The 21,586-nt window shown below is 40.9% G+C and overlaps 1 protein-coding gene across 11 annotated transcripts in view; it reads left to right on the top strand.

Moving 5' to 3' along the window:
* The first annotated feature begins 6,245 nt into the window (after positions 1 to 6,245).
* The window catches only part of ATXN3 (ataxin 3), a 37,652-nt gene continuing 22,311 nt past the window's right edge, over positions 6,246 to 21,586 (top strand). For 2 of the 11 annotated variants that reach the window (XR_011562686.1, XM_070775571.1), the window contains exons 1-6: positions 6,246 to 6,359; positions 11,213 to 11,377; positions 11,606 to 11,650; positions 13,145 to 13,230; positions 13,652 to 13,718; positions 16,378 to 16,465. Coding sequence is in view for 9 of the 11 variants with exons in the window: in XM_070775571.1 (XP_070631672.1) it covers positions 6,297 to 6,359; positions 11,213 to 11,377; positions 11,606 to 11,650; positions 13,145 to 13,230; positions 13,652 to 13,718; positions 16,378 to 16,465 (514 nt within the window). In the remaining 2 variants the exon portion in view is untranslated. Of the gene's footprint in view, positions 6,360 to 6,464; positions 6,536 to 7,378; positions 7,398 to 9,217; positions 9,239 to 11,212; positions 11,378 to 11,605; positions 11,651 to 13,144; positions 13,231 to 13,651; positions 13,719 to 16,377; positions 16,466 to 21,586 lie in introns of those variants that run through there. The other 9 variants (XR_011562687.1, XM_019983798.2, XM_070775566.1 and 6 more) reach the window with 8 other exon arrangements.

The raw sequence follows: 21,586 nt of genomic DNA, 5'->3' as shown, positions 1-21,586 counted from the left end.
ATGGAGATAGTAACATGGAAACATACATTACCTTATGTAAAATAGATAGCCAATGGGAATTTGCTGTATGACTCAGGGAACTCAAACTGGGGCTCAATAACAACCTAGAGAGGCATGGAAGCGATTTTCAGGTGGGAGGGGACATGAGTAAATCTATGGCTGATTCATGTTAATGTTTAGTAGAAACCAATGCGATACTGCAAAGTAATTATCCTTCAATTAAAAAGAAAAAAAAAAACACAGGATAGTGAAAATGCAGCCACAGATTAGGAGAAACTATTTGCAAAACATACACAACAAAGAACTTATATCTAGAATATGTAAAGAACTCATAACCAAATTTTTAAAAAGCAAAAGATTTTTAACAGGTACTTCACTGAAAAAGGGATATGAGAATGGCAGATATGCACGTGAAAAGGTGCTCAAAATCAGAAGTCATTAGGGAAATGCGAATGAAAGCCACAGCAAGAAATCACTGCACATCTATTAGAATGGTTAGAATTAAGGAGACTGATCTTATCAAGTGTTTGCAAGGGTGTGGAGCAACTGGAACTCACACTGCTGGCAGGAATGGAAAATGTAACTGCTAGGAGTTGTACCACTTTAGAAAACAGTGGAGCAGTTTCAAGATAAACATACACCTACCATCTGATCCAGTCATTCTTCTCTGAGCTATTTACCCAGAAGAAATGCATACATGCCAAAAGAAAGCATATATCCACACAAAGATGTCTACACGAGTGTTCATAGCAGCTCTATTTGTAAAAGCCAAAAATTACCGAGAACCCAGATACCCATCAACAAAGGGATAAATTGTATTAATGGAATACTACTCTGCAATAAAAAGGAATGGTCTATTGATATAATATAGATGAATTTCTGAATGAAAAAGCCGACCAAAAGACACATTTGTACAGAACATTAGAAACTGCAGAACGTTAGAAACTGCAGACTAATCTAGAATAACAAAGCAGGTCAGCGGCTGCCAGGGAGTGAGTGGGCTCCAGGAAAGAGCTGGAGAAAAGGATTATGTATGGGCATGAATAAATGGGTACAGTATGTTCGTAGTCATGATTGTGCTTATGGTTTCTTCTCTGTATACACACACATATGTCATCTGTTATATCCAACTACCTCTTTTTGGAAAGCAAATTTTGCTTTTCGTAAGATTGGATTTAGGGGAAGTGAAATTACAATGAAATGATAGTCTTGTCACATTCTTTTCAGAACTCAGGACATTTATGCTGATACATACATTTTAAAATGTCACATATTAAAAATTCTGTTAAACTATTTGGTTAGAGGAACAAAATACAGACCAGTTTAAAAGAGTCAGTGCTCAAGAAGATCTATCCTTGTGCAATCTAACTTGTTAACATGATTTCAATGAAGTAGATTTAGAGAAAAGTTGAGCTATCCAAGGTGACAGAGGTTTCCTGGAAGTACGTCTGTTCCATCTCCTCTGTCTCCAAGAACTCTTTCTTGATTTAACTCAGTAACCTCTCCCTCTTCCTACTGAACTCTTGTAATACTTTGTGCCCCCCAAAATGCTTGCATTTATTCACTACTTTGCACCAAGTCTGATATAAAGAGTAAGACTCCTCTGACCTTCAAAAGATGATAGTTCAGTAGCATATGAATTAGTCCAGTATGTTGTAATGAGAGTTTTAAAGTAGGCAGGTGCCAGGTATAGTGATGGCACAAAGGACTTTCTCAGAGGATTTCCAGAAGTCAAGGGAAGCTGGTGTGACTGGAGCAGAGGGAATTCTGGGAGATAAAACCAGACAGGTGTTTGGTCTGGATCATAAAGAACTTTTTAAACCAGCAACAGGAAGCCATTGAAAGATTTCAAATACAGTAACTTTGTGTAATTATTTATGTAAAGATTCCTCCCAATATAAGCTCTGTGAAAGTGAAACTGTTTGTCTCTTTCATGACTATAGTTCCAGTGCCTGATATATATTCACATTCCATTTGTTAAGAGAAATACTGGTGAGGTTTGCATTCTTGAAAGATCACTGGCAGCACTATGAGTTAACATGAAAACTGGAATTAGAAGACCGATTCAGAGATCCTGGGACTGGACTACAGAAGAGACTAAGAGGGCAAAGCAGTAGCAATGCAGACAGGAAAGACACATGAACACACAGCATTTGAGGACTGATTGGAACAAAAGGTGACATGGAAAAATGGGGAGGGGAAAGAATCAGAAATGATTTTCAGATAGTAGCTTCATTAGTTCATCGGAAAGACATTGACCACAAGATACATAAAGTCAAATAAGTCATGGATCCTTGCCATTTAAGGGCTTCTCAGGTGGTTCAGTGGTAAAGAATCCTCCTGCCAATGCAAGGAGATGCAGGAGATGTGGGTTCAATCCCTGGGTGAGGAAGATCCCCTGAAGAAAGAAATGGCAACCCACTCCAGTATTCTTGCCTGGAGAATCCCATGGACAGAGGAGCCTTGTAGGCTACAGGCCATAGGGTTGCAAAGAGTCAGACAACTAAGCAACTGAGCGTGCAAAACACCTGCCATTTACAGGGTATTAGTGAAAACATATGGTCAAACCAACTATTATGATACTGTATAAAAGGTACCAGATATGATACAGATACACACAATAGCTCAGAACAGGGACAGGGACTTCTACATTAGTTGAAGAGGAGGGAACACTTCCTGGAGAGTGTGGACTCTCAGTTTTGATGAACAATATGAGTTATCTTATGAAGGTCAAATTTGGGATGTGCCAAATATCGAGTGGAGTTATCAGATAGGAATTGCAACAAATCTAATACCCAAATCACACATGGCTTCAGTGGAAAGCCAAACCCACAACTTGGATTCTGACTTGCAGGCACTGATCTTTTCATTTTATGCTGCTTGCTATTAATCACATGCTCAATATGTAGGGAACGCCTAATGAAATAATTATTAGTAATTCAACATTACTAAATATTGCCAGGTACTGTTCTACATGCTAAGGATTTGAACAGATCTATACAGTCATTTCGGAGAAGGCAATGGCACCCCACTCCAGTACTCTTGCCTGGAAAATCCCAGGGTCAGAGGAGCCTGGTAGGCTGCAGTCCATGGGGTCGCTGAGAGTTGGACACAACTGAGCAACTTCACTTTCACTTTTCACTGTCATGCATTGGAGAAGGAAATGGCAACCCACTCCAGTGTTCTTGCCTGGAGAATCCCAGGGATGGGGGAGCCTGGTGGCCTGCCATCTCTGGGGTCGCACATTCGGACACGACTGAAGCGACTTAGCAGCAGCAGCAGCAGCAGCATACAGTCATTTGGGAAAGTTTATTAATACATCCTGGTAAGGAATTAATCTGGCTTCCCATGTGGTGCTAGTGGTAAAGAAACCTCCTCCAATGCAGGAGACATAAGAGACGTGGGTTTGATCCCTGGGTTGGGAAGATCCCCTGGAGGAAAGCATGGCAACCCACTCCAGTATTCTTGCCTGGAGAATTCCTTGGACAGAGCAGCCTGGTGGGCTACAGTCCATAGAGTCGCAGAGTCAGACATGACTGAAAGGACTGAGCACATACACAAGCAATTAATTACGGTAGAGTTGAATCATGATCCTCCAAAATTCAAATTCATCCAGAACCAAAGACATTATTTGGAAATAGAGCATTTGCCAATATATTTAGTTAAGGATATCAACTCGAAATTACCTTGGATTAGAGTGGAACCTAAATTCAATGATTGGTGTTTTATAAGAGGAGAGGTCACAGAGAGACACAGAAAGAAGAAGGCCATGTAAAGACAGAGGCAGAAATTGGAGTTAGGTTGCCACAAGCTAAGGAACACCAGGAGCTACCAGACGCTGAAGGAAGCAAGAAAGAACTTGCCACTAGAGGCTTCAGAAAAAGCAGGGCCCTGCTGATACCTTGGGTTCAGATTTCTGGCCACAAGGACAATGAGAATAAATTTTTGTTTTAAGTCACCAAGTTTGTGGTAATTTGCTACAAAATAGGAAATGAACACAACCACATATTTTTCTGAATTAGTAATGCATTAACTAACTCAAAAATCAAGACTAGAAACTTCCCTAGTGGTCCATTGGGTAAGACTCTGTGCTCCTAATGCAGGGGGCCCAGGTTTGATCCCTCGTGCGGGAATTAGATCCCACAGGCCACAACCAAGACCAGGTACAGTCAAGTAAACAAATATTTTAAAAAATCAAGACCCAGATTGTGTACAGTAAAAAGTCTCCATCCCACTCTTACCACCATTTGCCTAGACCGCTTCCCACTCAAACATGTAACCTCTGAGTTTTCTGTATATTCTTCCAGAGTTCTGTAATGCATGTACATGAAAAAATAAAAACAAAACATGTTTCTCTACACAGACACATAGTTTCTTTCAAAAAAAAAAAAACAGAAAAACTGGTTTGCCTATTCTTCACTTCCTGAGACCATGATTTGTTTCCCCAGTTAGGCTACAATTTCTTAAGAACACTATTTCCAATACAAGACTGTGGACTGTACATGCAGAGACACTTGACAAATGATAACCAAATTCTTTACTTGAGCGCCTGGTCCTCACAGGCAGTTTCATTTCCTTCCCTCCCACTGCCCCTTGGACATGGACTCACCAAGGTCACCAATGGTCTCTGTAACAACACAATTTAGTGGGCTCTTGTAAGTCCCTATGCTGCTGGACTTGTGGACGGCTAACACTAACTGCTCTTTGAAACATTTCCTTTGCAGGTCCTCCATAACATTACACCCTCCTGCTCTCCTCCCTCCTTAGCTATTCCTTCTCTACCCTCAGGGCTCTGCTAGATCCTCTTCCCAGTTTCTTCCTTTCTCCAAGATGATTATATTCACTTCTGTGGTTTCAGTTCCCCCTTTTTTTTTTTTTTTGCCGACAACTCCCCATTCCACAGCCAAACAACATATCTATCTATCCACCCATCCACCTCAACATTGAATATCTCACAGATATTTCACATTCAGCCAATATCTGCAAAGCATAAATTCTTTGTCTTTTTCTCCTCTCCAAAGCTTCTCCTCCCAATTACTCCCCACCTCAGTGAATATCCTTCCTGCTACAGTGGCTACCTAGGGCAGAAACCCAGAAGTCTGACCCTAACACTTCTCTCCCTCTCATTCCCCACTCTCTCACCAAGTTTTGTTGAGTCTCCCTACTTGGTGGCTTAGATGGTAAAGAATTTGCCTACAATACTGGAGACATGGGGTTCAAGTCCTGGGTCTAGAAGATCTCCTGGAGAAGGGAATGGCTACCCATGCCAATATTCTTGCCTGGAGGATTCCATGGACAGAGGAGCCCGACAGGCTATAGTTTTTGGGTCACAAAGAGTGGGACATTTTCATATTTTCAGTCTCACTTGCTAATTATCTCTCAAAATGGTCTCTCTCCATCACTAAGTTATGAAGCTAGTCCAAACACTGTCATCTCTCCCAGGATTCCTCTGACAGTAATGGGTCTCTGCTTCCACCAAACTGATCACTCTAAAACACAAACCTGAGTCTGTCTCACCTCCTTGTAAAATCTTTTTATAGCTCCCCATTGCCTGTAAAAAGCACACCTTCCTAGGGTTTCCTTGGTGGTCTATTGGTTAAGACTCCATGCTTCCAATGTAAGGGACTTGGGTTCAATCCCTCACCTGGGAACTGAGGTCCTACATGCCTGTGGTGCCAAGGAGAAGATTAAAAAAAAAAAAAAAAAGCACACCTTCCTTAACCTGGTTTCAGGATACAAGACCTGCGCTTATCCTGCTCCTTTAGCTTCCTCCACCACTATCCTAGGCTTTTCACCTCCCTCAATTTATGCTTCCACTTCAGGGCCAGAACACTTACAACTAGTAACAAGGTGTCTGGACTTTGTAGTTGTGCTGTACTATCTTCATGACTCACTTTCCCCATGTGTAAAATAGGGATAATAATGCCCACATCAAAGTTTGCTGTATTAAATTTCTTAACATATGCAAAGCACTTCCAAGAGTGCCCACCTGCCAGTAAGTCCTGTGTAAATAATAACTCTCATTTTCACACACGTGGTCAGTGTTGAGAGATGCAATGAAAATTTCTGTGGGGGAGGAGAAAGATACTAAATTACCGTAAGCAAATATGATAAAAAGATAATACAAAGTAAAAGTAGAAAACAAAAAGAACATAGAACCTCAGTGATCCTTATTCAAAACAAATCCCTAGAAGCTTAAGAATCCATCACAATGAGTGGGAAGGGGAGATGATCCTCCATACGGCAGGAGGCGCTGCAGCACTCCCCAGCTTGAGGGGTAACCCAGGGATGCTAGGATGCGCTACGAAGGTCACGTGCCCCTCATCTACCGCCCCAGTGTTCACGCCTGGTCGCTCCACGTGAGTCGCATTCTCGGAGATTATTGGTCTACGTGAGGCACGTGGGCAGGGCAGGCCGTGGTGGGGCGGGGCGGGGGCGGAGGGGTGGGGCCGGGGGCGGAGCTGGAGGGGGGTGGTTCAGCGCGGGGGCCGTTGGCTCCAGACAAATAAACATGGAGTCCATCTTCCACGAAAAAGTGAGTGTCCACGTTCGGTGGGGAGCTGTCCACGGCGCGGTGGCGGGCGTGGGGCGCGGAAACGCCGCCTCCTGGGGAGCTGGGTGGGGCCCGAGAGGCCCCCATCCAGATCTCGCCGGGCGGGAGGAGCTTCCCCGCGAGGGGAGCTTCACCGCTGTCCCCACTGCACCCCAAGGCCCGTGCCCGAGGATCCGGAGGAGACCCGGTCCGGGGATGTTCAGGAAGCCGGGAGGGGATAAGGGCCGGGCCGGGGGCGCCTCCGGGCACGAGAGAGAGTATGGCTTCTGCGCCTCCCCTCCACTTTCCGTGAAATTTCTTCTGTCCCCCTCTCTCCGTTTCCCCACATCCTAGCTAGTCACCTCTTGGACATGTCCCTCTATCCTTCCCAATTCCACCCCAGTCTGCCAGTCCTAGTCCTTGGAAGAATTAACTTTTCCTTCTCTGGGCTTCTCAGTTCTATATTGGAATCTCCCATACCCTTAGATCCTTGTCCTGCACTGGGTCCGTAAGCCTCTTGAGGCAGGGACCTTGGCTCGTCCCATGGAGGGCGTGACACTTCAGCGAAGTGAAGTAGGGAACCCGGTGCGCCTCTGCACTGGGAAGTCGTCACAAGAGTTTCTGTTACGAGGTGTTTGGGTTTCGTTTCTTTCGGTAGTGGCATCTTGCCGGATCAGGAGGCCAGCTTTCTTGTTAGGTATTAAGGATGGGCAGGAATAATGTTGTTGTTGTCTGCCTAGCCCATTGTGCTTTGATTCTTCCATGACTATGCACTTGACGATTAATGTTTGTGGCATGTGGATAAACTCGTCTTTTTTCGCATACAATTACCATTTCATTTGAGTGTGAATGAAACCTTCCTCAGGTCGGCATAAACACATATCTTATTTCATAATAGTTTCATGTTTGGAATGAGTTGCTGCTGAGGTTGTTATTTAGTAGGAGCAAAGGGGTTTTGTTCTGTTAAATTCTTATATATCCATTTTAAAATGCACACACACAGCAATCAAAGCAATCAGAGACAAAGGAAGTGCAGTATAAATTCAAACAAATTGTTATGGAATGCTTTTCTCTATAGAAAACATTTCAGAATTTTTTTTTTTTTTTGGTGGATGAGGAAGGACTCAGTGTTTGGTTATCACTAATCTTTTCAGTTGGCTGACATATATGAATCCTGGACAAGAGAAATTTAGTTGCTTGGCTAAGGAGATTGGATGAAAAGAACGTTGAGTGGACATATTTTTATGACTAATTTCAGAAGCTTTGGTGTAGGACCAGATGTTTCACATTGAAAACTTTAAATTTTTCCACATCACTTTTTGAGGACCATGCAATGTATTTTTTTTAAAAAACAATATTCATTGGTACCTAGTTTAGATAGATTGCAGTGGAGGTAACCGCTTAATCATGGGATCAGAAGAAGTTGGACACTAGCCTAATGAAAATTCACTTAGTACAAAACTCTGCGTGGGTTTGAATACCACTTCTGCTGTTTGCGGTATCTGGTCACTGTATTAGGTAGCTCTTGAAGTGAAATGGCCTATCTTAATAGAGACTTTTTTGTTGTTATTTGAATTTTTTATTAAGGATAACACGTGTAGGGGCACCCAGATCATGAGAGTACAGCTCAGTGAATTCTCATGAAATGAACACGTGTGTAAATAATACTTACCTCAAGTAATAGAACATTTACCTGCATCCTGTAAGCCCCCTCTATCCTCTTCCAGGATACCAAGTCTCCCTCCACCCCTGCAAGGGTAACCTCTATCCTGATTTGTAACATCATCGATTAATCAGTTTTGTCTGTTTTGAGATTTTGTAAATGGAATCATATAGAGTATACTCTTTTGAGTCTGTCTTCATGGGGTCGCAAAGAGTCAGGCAGGACTGAGCGACTGGACTGAACTGTGTTTAACACTGATTGAGTTACCCATTTTGTTGCAGGTAGTTGTAGTTAATTAATTAGTATTGTTATGTTATATAGTTCATTTTCTGTTACATAGTATGTTGTTATATGGTATTTCTTTGTGACTGTAACACAATTTAGCCATACTCCTGGGAGGAGCCTTTGAGTAGTTTCCAGTTTGGTGGCCAATATAATAGGGCTCCCTTGATGGCTCAGATGGTAAAGAATCTGTCTGCAATGCAGGTAGACCCAGGTTCAATCGGTGGGTCAGGAAGATCCCCTGGAGAAGGAAATGGCAACCCACTCCAGTATTCTTGCCTGGAGAATTCCACAGACTGAGGAGCCTGGGAGGCTATAACCCATGGGGTTACAAAGAATCTGGTGGCAACTGAGCAACTCATTGTTACGTAGTATGTTATATAGTATTTCTTTGTGAATATCACACATTTTAGCCATTGGACTGTGAGGAGCATTTGGCTAGTTTCCAGTTTGGGGGCCAATACAAATAATGCACCTATGAACATTGTTATACATATCTTTTGATGTACATCTGTATGCATTTCTGTTGCTTATGCTATGTACCTAGTGGTGGAATTACTAGATTATAGGGTTGGTATATGTTAAGCTGTAGTAGATACTCCAGATAGCTTTCCGAAGTGGTTATACTAAGTTACACTTTCGTCAGTAATATGGAACAGTTTTGATGTCTCTAATCCTCTCCAACATTTTAGTCATTCTGGAGTGTGTAGTAATAACATACTGTTAATGCTAATATGCATTCCTCTCATAGTTAAATGAAGGTGAGCCCCCTTTTGTGTTTTTTAATCCGTTGGCTATCCTCTTTTGAGTACTTGCTTGTCTTGCCCATTTTTCAATAGAGTATAAGTAGGACATCTGTTCAGTTCAGTCGCTTGGTCGTGTCCAACTCTTTGTGACCCCATGGACTGCAGCACGCCAGGCCTCCCTGTCCATCACCAACTCCTGGAGTTTAGTCATACTCATGTCCATGAGTCAGTGATGCCATCCAGCCATCTCATCCTCTGTCATCCCTTCTCCCACCTTCAGTTTTTCCCAGCATCAGGGTCTTTCCCTCCAACTCACGTATTATTTGGTGGGAGGTGCTTTCTGGTAGTAGAAATACAGTAGAAGGAAACAGAGGCGCAGGCAAGTCCTCTCTCGCCATCGTAGCCATGATTTGAGGGATAGGTAGCGCCTCCGTTAAGTTCAAGCTTTGTATTCAGCACCAAAATAAGAAGATAAACTTGTCTCAGCCCCCTAGCTCACACTCAGACTGTCTCAATGCTGCATTCTTGAATTTTGTCCCCAGAAAATTAAATCAGGAAAAAGATGTGTCTTGCATGGTGTTGGTCTTTGGGGTCAGATCTGTTGTATGACATAGCTCAGAACAAATTGCAGGATGTCAGACAGGCTGGGTTAAAGAATAGACTTTTCTAGGGAAATGGATAACTTAGAGCATCAGGGTTATTAGCAGGAGAAGGTATTCTCCCAACTGTCATCATTCCTTGGTGTCCAGCCCAGCGCTGGGTGCACAGGGAGGGACCTCATCCACCCATGAGTCTCCCTTCTTATAGGGAAACAGGAGAGTAGCATTGTTGAGGGGAGAAGGATGATACTCAGGCTACTTAGTTGAAGGTAGCCTGGGTTTAGGTTTGGGTGCCAGTAGCGTGAGAAAGCCAGTTGCCCAGTGCCCGAAGACCCTGGGGCTTGTAGAAAGTTGTATTCTTCCCACTCCCATAACAGGAAGCCAGTGATCCCATGGAGACTTGAACTTGGATGCTGTCTCCTTGCTGCCTTGTCTAGAAGTGAGCTCCAAGCATGATTTTCTGGACAGTTTTGCTCATTGCACCACAGTGTGTGCCTTATCTTTCTTTAAGAGAACCTCATTTTTGTAGCTACAAGTCTCCATAAACATGGAACAGAATTTGTCTTACTGTGTCAGTTCTTGAGATTCATCTGTTCATGGATTTGAAATTCCATGAACGAACCTTTAAATGTACTCATTAAATGGAGTACGTAAACATCCCATGAATGAACATTTAAATCTTGTTGAAAGAACAAATGTTCTAGGGATTAAATGTTCTTTTCAGAGTTAGTAATTTACCATGGAATCTCCAAAAGTGAATTTATTTTAGCTACTGAAAATGAGGGAGGCTAAATGTTTATTGTAGGAGAAGGTGATGGCACCCCACTCCAGTACTCTTGCCTGGAAAATCCCATAGATGGAGGAACCTGGTGGGCTGCAGTCCATGGGGTCGAGAAGAGTTGGACATGACTGAGCGACTTCACTTTCACTTTTCACTTTGATGCATTGGAGAAGGAAATGGCAACCCACTCCAGTGTCCTTGCCTGGAGAATCCCAGGGACAGGGGAGCCTGGTGGCTGCCATCTATGGGGTTGCACAGAGTTGGACACGACTGAAGTGACTTAGCAGCAGCAGCAGCAGCAAATGTTTATTGTAGAGTAATTTTTAGTAAAATATGAGATTTTATATAGATGATGTTTGTTTAATAGAAATCATTAAGTTTTTGACCATATAACTGATCATATAATTATAGTTTTATTAGTGGTAGAATTATGAAATAAATGTTAGCAAATGAAAATGCCCATACCTGGGTTATTCATGCTTTCTAAAGCTAAAAATGTTTGTGGTTTGGCTGTGTTAAGAAGTTAATGATTACATATCTCTTTGGAGAAGATACTGTACAAATCTGTTCTACAAATCACACTTGAATTTTTTCTTTTGGAAATATTAGCAAGAAGGCTCACTTTGTGCTCAACATTGCTTGAATAACCTACTGCAAGGAGAATACTTCAGCCCTGTGGAATTATCTTCAATTGCACATCAGCTAGATGAGGAAGAGAGGATGAGAATGGCAGAAGGAGGAGTTACTAGTGAAGACTATCGCACATTTTTGCAGGTACCGATTTTAAACTCACTAAATCACGCTTCTCAAAAAATGTGGGTACTATTTAGAAAGGGATGAGCTGCTCTTCCAATGGGGATCTGACTTGTTAATTATAACTCAGCTCTTGGCTTTGTAGATGGGAATGCACAAGATGTTATTTTAAATACACACACTAATGACACTTTACCCTTCTCTCCCCACCCTCAATCTCCGCCCCAACCACCTCTCCAAATTCAACAGCAGCCTTCTGGAAATATGGATGACAGTGGCTTTTTCTCTATTCAAGTAAGTAGTCACAAGCATGTGCTAAGTGTTGTTTATATCCCAGGCACTAAACTCAGCGTATGCTTTTCACAGCCTTTCATAGTCACTGTATTGATGTGACCTTCAGAAGTTCTTCCAGTAGGTTGAGTATAAGAGTATAAGATTATCCTTTAGAATACTAGTTTTCTATATAGATAAACATGAAAATTAGGACAGTAGATTCTTCATTTTAGAGAAGGCCTTTTTCAAAGGAGGTTGTTAATATCTGTATGCTAATAACTGTAATTCCAGTAATTCACAGTATTTCAAAGGCTTCCCTCATGGATCAGTAGTAGAGAATCTTCCTGCCAATGAAGGAGACGCAGGTTTGCTCTGGGTCAGGAAGATCTCCTGGAGAAGGAAATGACAGCCCACTCCAGTATTCTTTCCTGGGAAATCCCATGGACAGAGGGGAACCCTTTGCTAACCTTGCATTTAAATCAGCCTACCAGGATTGAATTCCTTCATTATGGTCTGTGGCTTTCGTCTTTTCCCTTTTTGTGAACTTATCGCTCCCCTTGAATTCTGTGGGTGAATATATATATGACACTCGTGAGATTGATTCTTTCATCTGTGGCTCTTTCATTCCATTCCTAACACCTGTGAGGTGGATCCAGAGTTCTTTAGAACCTCTCTTGGGGGACCTGCAGATATCTCTGTATGTGTTCCCCTGTTCAGTCCTCCTGGACTCGTCGGTCACCAGCATTTGCAGCCAGGGCTTCACTGTGGGTGGTTACAGGTAACAGCTGCTGCCGGGCCCAGAGCAGGGGCCTGAGTGGGCTCAGCGCTGGCCATTTCCTGTTTCTGCAGTGCTGCTCTGGGCACCAGTCCACACTTGCTCACTACAGATCGTTCACTTTTTGTCTATACTCATGCCTGGCTCACTTGCTGCTTTGTTGGGTACCTTGGAGGGTAGGTGGTAAATTTTCAAAATTTTTCCTTTTTTTCTCTCACTTTGAAATAATCAGGTTTATCTTTTGGTTTCCTACAAACCCACAATAAAAGAAGTTTAGAACTGATGAAAACTTCAGTTTAAATCCTCAGAAATAACTCATTTTAATAGATGTAAACTTATCATTATTCCGTATAGTAAGTTGACTGTCAGTTTTCTAAAGCAGGACTCATAGTAGCCAAATGAATGCAATGGACTTGTTTTAAGAGTAGCACTTACTGGATAGAATATATATCTAGATTTTGGAGGCAGTTCTATCTAGGAATTGTATGGTTCTCATACAATTCCAGAAAATTAGTGTAAAAGGTACTCTTTTAAATGTTATGTCTGTATTGTTATTTATGGATATTTGATGCATATAGTGATATACCCACATGCACACACACACATACACACACGCACATGCACTTTAAAACACATAGCCTACCGGGGAAATTTATCTATGAACTAAAATTGTTTCTATAACTAACGTGGCTTAACACTACTTATTTGGAATTAAAAAAAAAAAAATTTTTTTTTAACAGGTTATAAGCAATGCCTTGAAAGTTTGGGGTTTAGAACTAATCCTGTTTAACAGTCCAGAGTACCAGAGGCTCAGGATTGATCCCATGTAAGATTATTTTGCTTTTCCTATATTTGATTTTTAAATTTATACCTTCTTAAAGGGGAAAAATAAGTCTGGCCTGCTTTGGTTATGATATTTCCCATTTTACCCCCTCAGGTTTTCCTGGTTTGCCTTTTGGGGCTGTCTGTGAACACGTGTCCCCCAAGCCTCCCTGATCCCTCCATGTATGGCAGTGCAGAGCTGATCCTTGAATGGGGTGTGGTGCTGTTGTTTTTGTATGGCATCACCGATCTCTACAGAGATTTATACTGTTTTGTAATTTTTTTAAAATCAGTGATTCTTAAAACTGTAAATATAATCCTAAGTCATCATAGGTTTTGTATAGTATTTTCTAATTGACAAACTAAATGAATATGATTCTAATATTTCAACTTAATATTGCATATGTGCTTTTTCCTGTTTCTAGAAATGAAAGATCATTTATATGCAACTATAAAGAACACTGGTTTACAGTTAGAAAATTAGGAAAACAGGTAACGCTTCTCCTCCTTATCTGTCTTTTTTCTCATTCTGTACCTCATTTGCAACTAAAGTGTAAGGGATTGGTGCCTTAAAGATGAAGAAACACACCAGTAATGTGTACTTGTGGCCTGGTTACAATCTAGATAGATAGGACATAAGTAAAATTCTCTATTTAAGACAAGACAGCCATATTTAGACATAAGTTTTTATGTGAGAAAGATGTTCTGTCAGCTAAATTCTATTTTTCATAGGTTTGCATTAAGCATAGCAGTGTCACAAAGCCTGAAATAGTGTCCGGTATGAATAAAAATTTTCAGCCATGTTTGCTTTAGCTTAACAAGGTTATTCACATTCCAAATGCCATGTAATACATGTGTCTACATAAATCATTTCTATTAAAAAAAATGGAATGTGTCTTGAGCATTGAGCAAGGCTTTTATAAGATCAAGAAAAGTACCAAAAGTGTTATTTTTAAAAATAATTACTGGTGATCTTGGTATCAGATCAGATCAGTTGCTCAGTCGTGTCCGACTCTTTGCGACCCCATGAATCGCAGCACACCAGGCCTCCTTGTCCATCACCCAGTACCATTTTTGAGACAACTTTTAATGTCCTTTTTCTCAGAATTTTGATTCTTTGAAAGAGGGTTACTGAAAACAGATTAATGAAAAAGAATGAATTATTGATACATGCAACAATGTGGATGAATCTCAAATTAATTATGCTGAGTCAAAGAAACTAGACACAAAATACTATATTCCATAGAAAAGAAAAGAAGAAAGTGAAGTTGCTCAGTTGTATCTGACTCTTTGCAACCTCATGGGCTGTGTGGCCTGCCAGGCTCCTCCATCCATGAGATTCTCCAGGCAAGAATACTGGAGTGGGTTGCCATTTCGTTCTCCAGGGGATCTCCCAACACAGGGATCGAACCCGAGTCTCCCATACTGCAGGCAGACTCTTTAATGTCTGAGCCACCAGGGGCTCACTATAGTGTTCCATTTATATAAAAGCATAGAAAATGTAAATTAATCTATAATGACAGTGGTTGCCTGGATGAGGGAGGCAAGGCGCAATGGATGAGGATTACAAGGGGCACAGGAGACTTGGCAGTGACAGAAATGTTCACTCTCTTGGTGGTGGTGATGGTTTCATGGGTGTATACATACGTTAAAACTTCAAATTGTACATTTAATGTATGTGCGGTTTACTACATTTCAAGTACACTTAAATACAGCTTTTTGTTTTTTAAACAAGCTAATATGAAACAGAAAAGGAAATCAGGAAAGAGTACATTGAGTTAAATCAATACAAGATAATTCTAAAACGAAAGCCCTACTATTTTAAGTTTGCTGCTTAGAAGCAGCTTCATCTTAAATGGTCCTTCCTGGGTGGCAAAGGGCTAGTAAGTAAGTGTGGTTTGGTGCAGGAGAGACCCACCCAGGTGGGAATCAACTCTGGGAAAAACCAAGGCAGGACTCTCCCAAGTGTGTTTAACCTAGGGGTTTTATTTAAATATTAAAAAATGTGATCAGCTCTTCTTCACTTTCAAGATCTAAAGTCTTAAACTCTGGAATTCCTTTGTATCAATTTGCATGTAAACTTACATTATTATTTTGAGAAATTTTGTAAATTTTATTTCTTCAGAATTGAACTTATGCATTTCACATTATCTTAGACAAACTCAGCTTCCCTGGTAACTCAGATGGTAAAGAATCTACCTGCCGTACAGGAGACCTGGGTTCTATCCCTGGGTTGGGAAGATCCCCTGGAGAAGGGAATGGTGTGCTGGAAATGTCAAATTATGGCTTATCATCTTTGGTTCTAATTTATATTTTTGATTAAAATTGTATTTTTCACTATAGACTCTTGTCTTGAGGCCCCTGTATAAAGAAAAAAATGAGAAAAATATTATCATCTCTGGTAAAATTCACAAAAAGCATCTGGTGATGATGCTGACAATAACTTCTGAAACTGCTGTGTCTTGTGGGTTTAATTAGGATCCGCGCGAAACAGTGAATAAACGATGTCAGTTCCACGCAGTAGTGGTCTGCTGCTGCTGCTGCTAAGTCGCCGCAGTCGTGTCCAACTCTGTGCGACCCCATAGATGGCAGCCCACCAGGCTCCCCCATCCCTGGGATTCTCCAGGCAAGAACACTGGAGTGGGTTGCCATTTCCTTCTCCAATGCCTTCTCCATCCTGGAATGTCTAGCTTTCTCACAATTAAAATATTTTGACCAAAATTAGCGGCAGTGGGAATACTTGGTAGTTGTCATTTTTCTTCCACATCAATATAATGTAATCACATTACATTGTTTTTTGTATAGGGTTTTGTACAGGGTTTTGTTGTACTGTTCCTTTGGAAAAGATTTAATTATGGCTACAATAAGGATACTTCAAAATACTATCAATTTCTTTTCTTTTTTGAAGGGGGGATTTAAAGTTTATGGCTTAAAGCAAACTTTTAAAACATTTAATAGTGATAAAATTGCAACATTTTATTTCAGTTTTTAAAAATTGTATGATTTAATTACTTTTTAAAAATCTTAATTTGACATGTTTTCAGTGTTTAAACACTCTTACTAAGTTTAGATGGGGTATATCAATTCATAGCATGCTAAACTTATTACTTACAATGTGCACTAACTTAAATATTGACAATTTGTTTTCCAGTGGTTCAACTTGAATTCTCTTTTGACGGGTCCAGAATTAATATCAGACACATACCTTGCACTTTTCTTGGCTCAGTTACAACAGGAAGGTAAGTAAAGACTGAACATTTTATGTTATCTTTTGAAGTAGCTAAATGACACTGTCTCACTAGAAGTGAGTATAGCAAATGTGTAGCAACTGTCTCAATAGAAGTGAGTGTGGCTAAATAAAACCTTCTATTTAGAAGTAAGTGTAGCTAAATAAAACCATCTTTGTAGAAGTAAGTGTAACAATAATGCTTTTGTGGCAGAGGCAGGGAAATAATCTTTGTTTTACATGGTGAGCTTTAGGCTGTGATTTGAATCATCCTGCTCTTTTGGCATTCTTGCTGACACCTGGCCCTCCCCTAATGAGGCTGATTCCTTTGCAGACCTATGTTCTAGCTTTTTTGTCTTCCAGACGCCACATACCATAGAGCCAAGGGGAGGCTTAGGTATTCTTCTTGTTCATCCTTACACCTTCTAGGTCACTCTTCTTTCCTAAAAACTGCAGCTCCTTTGAAATATATATCACTAGAGTCTACCTCTCACTCTTTTGCAGTCTTTTGAAGTCTGATCTTCCTCCTTTTCCATTGAAGATTTAGGATCTGACTCACTATCATGGCTCTGCTTCAACTCTTTTCATCATTCTTGGTAATTTCTACGTAAAAAATCAGTCCAATCCAATCTCTTGCTTCTTACTTTCAAAGATCTTTTTTTTTCACTCTTGCTTGCCATTACTAATAACTGTACCTTCAAATTCTAATTATAAGCGTCCTATTCTTAGACTTTTGTCTCCTGTCTTTATACCGTATTCTCTGTTTTTTTCCTTTGTAACAATTCTTTAAACCCTATTATCAAGCCTAAACATTCCCCTTAGGTCCTTATTTCCTTACACCTGTTTTCTGTAATCATCATTATAATTCATTATCATTCAGTGATTATCATTATAACACAGTGTTGTGCTTCTCAGCTCCTTTCTCTTTCTCCCTCCATCATACTTTTATGACAAAAATCCAAACCCTGGTTAAAATCCAATCTTGGACTTGTCCAGTCCTCCTCCATCAGAGCAGTTGAGCATAGTTAAAGATGCAGTATAAAATATGATCAATTTTGCTTTAAATTTAGGATCACGAATTTCAAATGAGCCTTCAGTGATAGTTGATATCCCTACCATATTCTTGCAGTAAGCTCACCTACCACTTCCCAGGATGATGATTGCACAGCTTCTCCCTTCAGACCTCTCACCATCCCCTCCTCTTTCCTGACTTCTAGCTTATGGCTGTCCTTTATATTCTACTATGAAAACAGGAGCAATTAAAAGAGAACCTCCTTGTTCTTCTATCAGCAGATCATCACCCTGATGCTCTCTTCCTGTGCTTTCAGCCTATGAGAGTAGATGAGCTGTTTCCTGCTCTTAACCAAGTCCAGTGTCTCCACTCTGGGGCTAGATCTCAGCTCCGCCCACGTACTCAGGATCTGCTTCTGCTTTTGTTGCTCTACTCTCCTATGTGGGTTCCCTCTTTTATTATTCCTACTGTAGAGAAATAAGCTCTTTCTCTCCATTGATTAAAAAGAAAAAACTTCTTTTAATGCCAGGAAACTCCAGCCGTCTCCCATTTTTACTTTCTCCTTAGAGTCATCTCTAGTGTATTGTCTCCTGTGCGTGAACTCGTTGCAGCAACACTGTGATAACCAACATGTCACTGAAAAGCCTCTTCTCAGTGTCTCCGGTGACCTCCACTTTGCCAATGCCAGTATTCAGTTCTCAGTCTTCCTTGACATCATCTTTTTTGAGAGTATAGTTTATTATATACCCTCCTTTAAAGAGAATGAAACAAAATTTTCTTATCAAAAGTTTCAAACAGGTATAAAAGTATAGAAAACAAATGTGATGGACCCACATGTACCCTTCGCCCAACCTCAACAAATATCTCATGGCCAGTCTTGTTTTACCTATACCCTACCCACTTCTCTTTCCAGTTTATTCTAAGAAAATACTCATCATCTTATCATCATCTTTGTAGATTTTTTAAATTAAAATATTTAAAAGCAAAGACTCTTTAAAAATATACATATAACCACAATACCCTAATGACATATAAACATTTAATTACAATTCTTTAATAGCACCAACTAGCCAACTCAAATCTCTCATTGCCTGTTGTTTGTTTTTTTTTTTTTTAAGAGCAGTGATCGCTTAGGTGAACAGTATTTCCTGTTCGTTATCTCCAAAGAAGATAATTTAGCATCAGGACCACAGATGAGGCTTTAGGCACTCAGAGCTTCCTGTGGTAAAAGTTTTATGACCGTGGAAAAGGGATAGGGAAAGCTTCTGACACAGACAGCAGAAGAGGGCAGAGAGTGCCCCATCGTTAGTCTTTAGTCAGTTCAGTTGCTCAGTGGTGTCTGACTCTTTGCGACCCCATGGCCTGCGGCACACCAGGCTTCCCTGTCGGAGTTTGCTCAAACTCATGTCCATCGAGTCAGTGATGCCATCCAACCATCTCATGCTCTGTTGTCCCCTTCTCCTCCTGCCTTCAATCTTTCCCAGCATCAAGGGTCTTTTCCAGTGAGTCAGTTATTCACATCAGGTGGCCAAACTATTGGAGTTTCAGCTTCAGCATCAGTCCTTTCAGTGAATAATCAGGACTGATTTCCTTTAGGACTGACTGGTTGGATCTCTTTGCAGTCCAAGGGACTCACAAGAGTCTTTTCCAACACTACCACAGTTCAAAAGCATCAATTCTTTGGCACTCAGCTTTCTTTATAGTCCAACTCTCACATCCATTCATGACTACTGGAAACACCATAGCTTTGACTAGATGGACCTTTGTTGGCAAAGTAATGTCTCTGCCTTTAAATATGCTATCTAGGTTGGTCATAGCTTTTCTTCTAAGGAGCAAGCATCTTTTAATTTCATGGCTACAGTCACCATCTGCAGTGATTTTGGAGCCAAAAAAAATAAAGACCGTCACTGTTTCCACTATTTCTCCAATTGCCATGAAGTAATGGGACTGGATGCCATGATCTTGGTTTTTTGGATGCTGTTTTAAGTCAGCTTTTTCATTCTTCTCTTTCACTTTCATCAAGAGGCTCTGTAGTTCCTCTTCACTTTCTGCCATAAGAGTGGTGTCATCTGCATATCTGAGGTTATTGATATTTCTCCCAGGAATCTTGATTCCAGCTTGTGCTTCATCCAGCCCGGCTTTTCACATGATGTACTCTGCATATAAGTTAAATAAGCAGGGTGACAATATACAGTCTTGATGTACTCCTTTCCCAATTTGGAACCAGTCTGTTGTTCCATGTCCAGTTCTAACCTTTGCTTCTTTCTTGCATACATATTTCTCAGGAATCTGAGAAACCTTGCATACAGGTCAGGTGGTCTGGTATTCCCATCTCTTTAAGAATGTTCCACAGTTTGTTGTGATCCACACAGTCAAAGGCTTTGGCATAGTCAATAAAACAGAAATAGATGTTTTTCTGGAGCTCTTTTGCTTTTTCGATGATCCAATGGATGTTGGCAATTTGATCTCTGGTTCCTCTGCCTTTTCTAAATCCAGCTTGAGCATCTGGAAGTTAACAGTTCACATACTGTTGAAACCTGGCTTGGAGAATTTTGAACATTACTTTGCTAGCGTGTGAGATGAGTGCAAATGAGACTAAAGAAAGTTAGTCTTAGGCAAAATAGATTGTTGTCATAACAACTCAGAGTTTAAGGGGGAAAAATAAGTCTTATGTGACTAAGACAAAGGAATATAGGAAAAAATGTTTGTCCCTTTCACCTCCTCAAGCACCCCGGACCCCTTTCTCCTCCTGGGGAGGAGACTCCTTGTCATCCTACCTAAGAATTAAATTTCTCAGTAGTCTTTTAAAATGTATTCATTCATTTGCTTTTGGATGTGCTGGGCTCACTGCTACTTACAGGCTTTCGCTTTGTGGTGAGCGGGTGCTGCTCTCTAGTTACATTGCGGGCCGTTCTCACTGCAGTGGCTTCCCTTGTTGCAGAGCACAGGCCCTAGGGCATGTGGGCACAGGCGTTGTGGCACATGGGCTCAGTTGCCCCATGGCATGTGGAAACTTCCTGGACCAGAGAGTGAACCTATGTCCCCTGCATTGGCAGGTGAATTCTTTAGCCCTGGGCCACCAGGGAAGTCCTCTAATCTCCTTTTTGATTCTTCTTTTTTTTAATATAGTTAAACCAGGTTGAAATAAGGGTCTTTGATTGCATTGGATTGCTGTGTCTCTAAAACCTATCTATTGGTTTCTTCTCTTTATTTTTTTCCTTATTCTTTTGAAGAAAATGGGTCATTTGTTCTGTTTCTCACATTCTGGATTTTGCTTGTTGCATCTTTTTTTTTCCTCTGAGCCCTTGATGAGCAATAGACTGGTCCTTAGATCTAGAGACTTGATCAGATGTAAGTTGATTTTGGGAGGATAGAAGACTTCATGGATGGTGTGGCACTTAAGGTCCAGTTGTCTCTCTTTTTGTGATTTGAGTAGCTGTTAATAATAAATGCCTAGTCTGTTATTCCATTAATTAGATTTCCATCATTTCTTCATTTATTAGCTGGAGGACTTCTATACAAATAGACTTTCCTTCATCAACTGTTTGGTTATCTTGAAGTATATAGTTCATATAGAAAAAGCAGGATAAATATTTCTTGCCTTTTATCAGTTTTAAATATTTGGTCATAGTATCTTGTCTCCAAAGGTAACCAGTTGGTTTGTTTCTGTAGTGTCATTGTAAACTAATCTGTTAAAATCATAGTTCAGGGCTTCCCTGGTGGCTCAGTCATAAAGAATCTACCTGCCAGTGCAGGAGACACGGGTTCCATCCCTGGTCCAGGAAAGTCCCACATGCCATGGAATAGCTAAGCCTGTGTGCCACAACTATTGAGTCTATGGACTGGACTTGGAACCACAACACACTGAGCCCATGAGCTGCAACTACTCTATAGCCCATGCTCTAGAGCTGGTTCTCCAGAACAAAAGAAGCCACTGCAATGAGAAGTGTGCACACCACAACTAGAGAGTAGCCTCCCCGCCCAAACTAGAGAAAAGGCCAAGCAGCGACGAAGACCCAGCACAGCCGAAATAAACCATAGTTCATATGTTTTAGTCTCTTGTAATTACTATTGATACTCAATATTGTCACATCTTGGATGAGTGGGAACCTTTTGAACTTG

This window comes from Bos indicus, chromosome 21 (genome assembly GCF_029378745.1).
Source record: "Bos indicus isolate NIAB-ARS_2022 breed Sahiwal x Tharparkar chromosome 21, NIAB-ARS_B.indTharparkar_mat_pri_1.0, whole genome shotgun sequence".
NCBI classification, from domain to species: domain Eukaryota; kingdom Metazoa; phylum Chordata; class Mammalia; order Artiodactyla; family Bovidae; genus Bos; species Bos indicus.
This window is presented reverse-complemented; position numbering and strand designations above follow the sequence as displayed.